We start from the raw sequence: 8582 nt of genomic DNA, 5'->3' as shown, positions 1-8582 counted from the left end.
CAGGTCTGCACAGTTTAATAGGCTGGAGTAGGATAGCGTGAAGAACACATCACAAGTTGGCGTGGATGAACTGATTGGAAATTATCAGGTTGGAAAGCAGGCCGAACATACTGATGGTCCGTTTATTGATGTTGTTAGCAAGAAGAAAAGCTGCAAATAAGGGGCATAACACTCCAATTCGAATTTGAATTGTGACTAATGACAACGCTCATTTGGCTAAATCTGGGGCAGTATGTTCCTCTAATGTGCATGGTATGATTGCTAAGACTGTAAGTAATGATAAACTTAGAGAGAAGCTTGTGGAGTAGAAAAAGAATGTGACGAGTAAAGATAAGAAGGGTGTTACCCTTGCTTCAACATCATGAAGATTGGAACTTGAAACATTAAGGGCCTGAACCGGCCCCTTAAACAAAATGGGGTTCAGAGCTTCATAAAGCAACACGACAATCGTAAGAGAGTTGACTATCGATGCCTCCTAAAAATTGACCTTAGGAAGGCATATGATTCGACGGATTTAAGCTTTCTCAAAAGTGTGCTTCATGAATTGGAATTTCCTAATAAATTCATTGATTTGGTGATGGAATGTATTACCACACTAACGTATTCTATTGCTCTTAATGGTTGTCTTCATGGATTTATTAAAGGAAAAATGGGGCTTCAACAAGGAGACCCTCTCTCTCCAGTTTTATTTGTGACTTGCCTTGAATATTTCTCGAACATTTTGAAATGTGCAATTGAGAATAGTGAGTACAATTTTCATCCTAAATGAGGTTCATTAAAGATTACTAATTTGGCTTTTGCGGATGATTTGATGCTATTCTCTAGAGGAGATGAAATTTCGATGGGCATCTTGATGGATTGTTTATCTAAAGTTGGAGACATGTCAAGTCTTAGGATGAATGTTTCCAAATCTAGCTTGTACACAATGGGTGTGCATGGGCAAGAGTTTGAAAATATCTATGGCTTCACTAACATGACTAAAGGATCTATGCCTTTTAGATACTTGGGTATTCCACTTGCGGTGCAAAGGCTTAAAATTAGCTCTTATGATACTTTTCTCAACAAAATATTAGCCTAGACTTGTGCTTGGTCTAGAACATTATGCGGGAAGAGTGAATGTTGTTGGCTTTCCATCTTTCCTATTCTAGCTACAGTTATTTCTAGGGTGATTTGCCTATGTCGAAACTTCCTTTGGGGGTCTAAGAAACCATTGGTCGCTTGGAACAACATTTGCTTACCGAAAAGATGAGGGAGGACTTGGCTTCGAGGATATGAAATGCTGGAATTCAGTACTACTGTCAAAGGCACTTTGGAATATTCATAGGAAGAAAGACACAATTTGGGTCAAGTGGATTAACCACATGTACTTAAGGAGGACAGACATTTGGGAATGCCAACCAACAAAGGGGACTCGCCTCTCATTAATAGGCTGCTGGAAATTAGAAATCAACTCATTGAAATTGACTGGAACACTCAGTCAGTTGCAGACAGATTACTTGAATGGACAAAAGCGAGCTGTTTTAGCGTACACGTGGCATATGATTTTTTCAGAAAGGCTAGGAGAGCCTGGACTGCTGAAGTATGAAAACCATACATCATGCTTAAAAACTCTTTCATCCTTTTGCTGGAAGCACAATCCAAATTGCTCACCAAAGACAGATTACCGCATCTCAATATTGATCCCACTTGTGTTTTTTATACTGCATATGAGGAAACTTGCAAACATCTATTTTTTGAATGTCCTATTTCCTCGCTTGTTTGGAATAATATAAAGGATTGGTTGGGCTTTAGGAGAGCAATGTCTATTATTGCTAGTGCATTAAAGTGGATCAAGAAGGAGGTTAAAGTGACTTCTTAGCAAAGCAAGGTCAAGAGGATTGCATTAGCGAGCATCGTCTACTTCATTTGGACGACAAGAAATAGGAGGATTTTTGAGGACTTAAGACCCAATATTGATAGCATAGTTAGAGAAATCAAAACACACGTATACTAAATTATGTTCTCTTTATATCCGAATGTTTTGATTCATTTTGAGTCGTTAGTGATGGGTCTTTAATCTATATTATTTGTACATCTTTTTCTCTTTTGTTTGCCCGGAGTAGTGGTATAACATACTTGATTTTTGTCTTGCTTGAGTATGTCCAAAATACTTGTATAGCAAACATTGACTTTTTTTTCTCTCTATGGTGGGAAGGGAAGTCCTAGAGTTTAAGCGGATGCTCAATCGATAGGAGGATTCCCCATTGAGGATTTTTAGTAAGAAACGGGAATTCTCTTTCAAGTCCATGATGGAGTATAGTATGTGGATCATATCAAGCAGGGCATAAAATGAGTTGGCTGATCAGGTTTTGATCTATCGTAATTACATTTACTGATAAAAGAAAAAAAAATTGAGACAATGATTGAAAACAATTTTCCTTTAATATTTCATTTTCATCCATTTCTTTTGTCTACCAATAATATTTTGTGTTCATCCCTTTTTCCTCCATCAAACATATGCTATATAAAACATTTGAAAATGAAGATACTCGTAATTATTCATCTGGATATTTTACACTAATTCATTAATCTTGGTATTCGGAGCAATTTTTTTAGTTTAATAGAAATAGACACTTTTATAACAAAATAAAAAGGTTAGTACTCTCTTTTTAGAAAAGTAAATTTTAATAGTAAAAAATAAATTTAAAGTATATTTAATAAGATAAGTAACATGAACATGAATTTAAATTCTACTCAAGCACGAATATGCTATTGGTTTGTAATCTCCACTAATATTTTATGATTTTGCCCCTGTATGATAGCCACTATTTTGAAGAAATAATGTTTTGAATTTATATGTAAAATATTTTACTGCATTGATGTTGGTTGAAAATGAATATGTCAATTAAGGGTATATAAATATATAACTTCATTCCTTCTTATTTTAGAATGTTGAAATGATTGTGGGAACAATACAACTCTTCCTAGTCATTGTTACCATTATTTATTCAACCAACCTACATGTACAGGGAAATTTTTTATAGAAGTCTTACAAATAACATACAACAGTGTGGCGGGTGGTTTATTTTTTGCAATAAAATATTCGTATGGAGCCCACCCCATGTGAGAGCCCTGTAAACCATCTTTAAATTTTTTCTGTACACAGGGTATAATACTGATTTATTTGTCAAATTTCGTAATATTTTGAGACGCACTTTTCAAAAATTATTATTGTTCGTTGTATAATTTTTTTAACAATAATATTCACCACCACACATTCATTCAATAAAATATTTTATACACAAATCAATAAACTTTCTTTAAATTTTGACTACATATTCTAAAAAAAAAATGCTATTTAAAACTCTATAATTTTTCCCATAATGGGAGACGAACAGACTCATAATTTCTCAAAGTTTACTTTTCATAATATATTCTCTTTGTCATTAAAAAGTAAATTTATATTTCTCATTTTATCCTTTTATATTATTTTTAAATTTTTTATTACATTTTATTCAAATTTTAAGATATCAATTCTTTCTTAATTTAGGAAAGGCATAATACTAGTTCCATTTAGGTAATCAAAGTGAGGATGGATAAAAAGGTTCCTCCAATCTTTTTATTTTATAATATAATTTTAATACATTTTTAAAATTATTAAATAATTAATCGAGTATGACAGATAGAGTTATTTTAACTTCATTCATCTCACTCTTCCGATCCTACTTCTCAAAAACTCACTAATGAGATGAGGATTGCCTCGATCTCTTTCATCCATAAAAATAATTAACATATCGTTAGAAGCAATAAATAGTTAAATTTATATTTTAGAATAACTTAATAAAATTAATTGAAAATTCATTATTTATTACATGTATTTAGTATAATAACATATTTTCTCGTATTTTTATTTGTTGGAAAACTTAAAAAATATTATCATAATATAAAGAATCTTCCTAAAACTTTCACAATCATCATTTATGAGTTTATAGGGCAGGGACAACTATAATAAGACTAAATACTAAGCCTACTCTTATAAATCATAAAGTCGCCTTTTATTCAAGCGTTTCAAAGGACTACAAGTATCACTTATTACCATTCTTTTTTATTATTTATAATTTTATCTGAACATAAACACTTCCTAGACATACTTTAATTTACTCTATATTTATAGAAAGTTAAGGTTCAACTTTTTACATAACAATATTTTGAGGACTGGCAATGTAATGTTCGATATCGAATTTTAAATAATAGTTTTTGTTGTTACTTTTGTACGAAAATTAATAAGTAAACATAGAATCTGCTTGTAGATCTCCGTCAGTAGAGAAAAGGTAAAGGAATAAAGCTTCTCAAACAGGTTCATTGACCAACAAAATTGACAGAGTTTTAAAAATGCTTACGTGGCAAAGGATACCAGGTGAATTTTTGGAGGGAATAATAAAAAGAAAAAAAACCCAGTGAGTGAACCGTGAGGCAGAGAGATAATTGGGGATCTAGCCTTAATTGGAAAATACACCCACATAAGGAAAGTGAAGCTCCCAACCCTTCGAACAGAGATTCGATCCCGACGACAATTTTCCCAGGTAGGTGGCACTACAGTGAAGATACGGTTGTTGCTGGGAGCATTATTTCGTCGGTTGCTATCTCCATCGAACTTTCACGTTTTCGAAGACGATTACATTCCGTCGTCCTTTTCCATCTCGCTCCCCAAACGTATAAGTTTCTTGGTTGCCTTAATTGGAGAATACACCCACATACGGAAAGTGAAGCTCCCAACCCTTCGAACAAAGATCCGATCCCGACGACAATTTTCCCAGGTAGGTGGTACTACAACAAAGATACGATTGTTGCTGGGAGCATTTCGTCAGTTGCCATCTCCGGCAAACTTTCACATTTTTTAAGACGGTTACATTCCATCGTCCTTCTCCATCTTGCTCCCCAAATGTGCATGTTTCTTTGTACGATTGTTGTTGGAAGCATTATTTCGTCAGTTGCCATCTCTGTCGAACTTTCATGTTTTCGAAGACGGTTGCATTCCATCTTCCTTCTCCATCTTGCACCCCAAACGTCTAAGCTTCTTTGTTTGATTTTTCAAATTTTAACTTTCTTCATTTGGAAAGATGATAAATGGCGGTCTCGTTACCTTGAAGATTTTTAATTACTGTCCATGTGCAGATTTACCAATTTTTAACCTTCTTCATTCGGAAAAGCCATCTCCTTGCCGTCTTCGATCAAAGATTGTTGTTTAAAGGGCCTTTGATTATGGTCAGGTATTCCTTTTTTTTTTGTCTTTTCTCTACAATCATATGACTGCCACACATTTTATGCAACGTAGTTTAACCTCAAATGTACGATGTCAAATTTTGTAATATAGTGATAGAATTTAAGTATCGAATCCACAGGGATTGATGTTTGATTCTATCGAATACTATAATTATTTTAACTTCTACTTTATTCAGAAAATCAATTTTTGACTTGATGTGTTTCATGATAAATTAATATTATGTGATCTAAATGGCAATCCAAACAACTTAATGTGAAATATATGAAAATAATCAATGCAAAGAAGTCTAGAGAATGATTTCACCGTCCTATCAGCAATGTTTTTCAATCTCTATGGTTATTTCTCTAAATTTTTCTCAATTTCGCATTTTCTTTCTCGAGTGCCGAATAGAATTTATTTCTATACTCTAACCCCAATATCTCTATTTCAGATTAGATCTATAAAAATTATTAAGTCCTTGGTTCTTGATTTGAAATAAGCCTCAAAAAATTCGTACTTTCTCTGGAAATCTAGGTTATGTTATTCGTAGTTCAAGATTAAATCTCCCTCTCTCGAGTGCTAAAATTCAATAAATCAATCATTCAACCATTGATCAGGTGATTGAAAGCACTAAGCACGAATAACACTAATAAATGCTGAAAAATTAAAGAAATACGATATCAACATCCAAACATTGTATCAGGTTGGGTTACATCAACCCCAGATCTAAGATTTAGTTCATAATTGATGAAAATAACATTCTAAAATACAAAATAATGAGCATGGAGAAGAAGGGATTAGGGAAAACTCAGTTGATGCTTCAAATCTTCTCCCAATGTTTGTAGATCTTCTTCTTTGAAAAGCTTTTTCTCTTATTTTTGCTTTGAGTCTTCTTTCCTCTTTGATTTCTCGAAAATCCAACCCCCTTTTCTAGGTCTTTTTCGTAGGTACTTATAGTCTTTTAGGTTTTCAAGATGTATCAAGTTAGGCCGGGTCGAGAGTTCCCAAAAAATATGAAGTTTTTGCATCTCGTGAGTCGGTGCCAAGCCGCGATCTTCTTTTCTGCCTGCGCTGCGGCTCCCAGGCTGGGTTGAGAGTTCCAAAAAAAATATGAAGCTTTTGCCTCTAATGAGTTGCCACCATGGCACTAGGCCGCGATCTTCTTTTTAAGCTTCTTGTTTCTTCAATGCTCATGGGCGCCGCGGCGCCCAACTCTCTGCTATTTTTCTTCTTTTCTTGGGCGCCCAATTTCAAAACCACGATGCCCATGGAACTGTTTCTCCTTGCTTTATTTATTATCTAAGCCTCGTAGCCATATCATTCTCCTTCAATTTTCTCCAATTCATAATCGAATTTTATAATCATCATTATAACTCCATTACAACTCCAAAATGTGGTATTTTCTCGAAAGTTGTCCAAAACTACAAAACAACACGAACATACACATCAAAACGTTCAAATTTGCTCAAGAACAAACTAAAAACCGTGATTATAAGTGTTAGTTTAATGAGTGAATTGCACTCATCAGTGACGTAGGCTACATTCTTGCTTGAATATTGTCTATTAAGGTTGCTTGTTCCTTGTTCCGTGACTTAGTTCATGAAGTGACTTGGTAAGGTTGCTTGTTCTCAAATATTGCCTATTAAGGATATATTTTTTGTTGGACATTTGGTCTATATGGTTGATTTGGGGAGTTAGTTGAACTTAAAAATTCATGTTCTTCATGCTATTCGAAAGAGATTCAGTATGCTTGATTTGAGGAGTCAGTTGAACAAAAAAATTGAGGTACTTCATAGTAATTGATAGAGGTTCACATAAAATAACTAATGATTATTTGCAATTAATAATGTAGTGAAAATGTCGTTTAAGATTAGTTTATTTGTTTTGCCTATCTTAGTGTTATTATGGAATCTTGAATGTGATTCCTTATGTTGTCGTAGATACCAAAATATGGACGAAGTGCAAATCAGGCATGATGAGGTTTCGATGGAATCTCTTGATGAGAATGTTACGAACTCCGTTAACATATTAGAAGGTGAACCCTCAGTTGGAGATGGTTTGATTGTGCAATTTAAGGATTTACAAGAAATGTTTAAATGTATTCCTTTTTTCTATAATGAACTAATTTGTAACTATGATTAAATATATTTCTTTTTTTTCATTGTTATAGGTTTTTGAAGTCCCTCCAAGAACGTTTGCTGAAGGAAGTAAAAGGAGAGATTGTTCGAGGAGGCAGCCCCAGTTATCACTTGCAGTGGGATTGTGTTAATTTTGTCATACATGCAAATGTTATTTCAGTTACAGTATTTTGTACTTGCAATTTAACCGAATATGAATTTATCTCATACGATTTTTAGGCTTCAATATTTTAGTTAATTTTGTCGGATACTTATCATATTTGTATTTCCATTTCAATTTGATCTCCTATTTCTATTTTACTTCTGTATTTTATGCTCATTACATAAATTCCGAATGTAAATATGAATACTGCATTAGGAATACTATGTAGGAGTTAGCGGTTAAAACTAAATCCTTTTTTACAATTGGATGGTTAGATTATGTTACCACCCTTCATGTTTTTTACTTCTTTTAAAGTAAATATCGGGGTTTAGGGAATGGATTGTGACTTCTGCTCTGTAAATTATTTTAGTTTGAAGCTTCTATTGTGGATTTCAGTATTTTAGTTTCATATGGTTTCCTGTGACATATTGAAATTGCCAAATATTACTTTCACACAAACATCACTGTGACATATAGAATTTGCAAAATATTACTTTCACAAGAATTGAAGCTTCACTGTGAATCTGATATTACAAAAATGCAAGCAAGTATAAAGATTCACATGAACGAGTAAGAAATTTTAAAGTAAACATGTCATTAAAATTGCTGCCTATGGGAAACATGCAAAATTAGATCGCTACATAGCTTCCATTAGTTCACAAATTCTTTTTAACATAGAGCTTAAAGTACATAAAAATGCTCCGTATACAAAAGTTATATCACAACCTGAGAGTTGAGGTTTATCTAATAATCAGATTAACCCTTCCTTTTTGCATTCGCTTCCACACTACCATTTGCCTTGCATATTGTCACGTTCACCGAAATTTGTAGGTCTTCTTCATTGAGGAGGCGAACTCGAGTTTGGAATGTGTGTGACATTTCTTCAACAATCGGCAAGAAGTGCCCCTTCACTCTACAACTATGACAGATACCAAAATTCCTTCCGCGCATTCTACAATGGAAATAAACCACTTCATGTTTTTTACTTACTTCTTTTAAAGTAAATATCGGGGTTTAGGGAATGTATTGTGACTTCTGTTCTGTACATTATTTTAGTTTG

General features: G+C 33.6%; 1 protein-coding gene across 1 annotated transcript; it reads left to right on the top strand.

Annotated features, from left to right (window-relative positions):
• Positions 1-1271: 1271 nt before the first annotated feature.
• On the top strand, positions 1272-7567 carry LOC111400636. Its single transcript, XM_023028034.1, has 6 exons — positions 1272-1579; positions 3972-4061; positions 4457-4796; positions 5155-5249; positions 7183-7277; positions 7413-7567. The coding sequence occupies exons 1-6, from the start codon at positions 1272-1274 to the stop codon at positions 7418-7420; spliced, it is 936 nt and encodes a 311-aa protein (XP_022883802.1). The 3' UTR covers positions 7421-7567.
• The last annotated feature ends 1015 nt before the right edge of the window (positions 7568-8582 follow it).

Source organism: Olea europaea, chromosome 10 (assembly GCF_002742605.1).
Source record: "Olea europaea var. sylvestris chromosome 10, O_europaea_v1, whole genome shotgun sequence".
NCBI lineage: Eukaryota > Viridiplantae > Streptophyta > Magnoliopsida > Lamiales > Oleaceae > Olea > Olea europaea.
Note: the sequence above shows the minus strand (reverse complement) of the source record. Positions and strands in the feature narration are given on the sequence as shown.

Bases quoted from the DNA above. Each gene is read 5' to 3' on its own strand.
- LOC111400636 (XM_023028034.1), top strand. From the start codon at position 1,272: ATGAAATGCTGGAATTCAGTACTACTGTCAAAGGCACTTTGGAATATT. The intron at 1,580-3,971 runs GTATGAAAACCA...ATGAGTTTATAG, and splicing joins GGAGAGCCTGGACTGCTGAA to GGCAGGGACAACTATAATAA. The intron at 5,250-7,182 runs GTATTCCTTTTT...ATGTTGTCGTAG, and splicing joins GGGCCTTTGATTATGGTCAG to ATACCAAAATATGGACGAAG.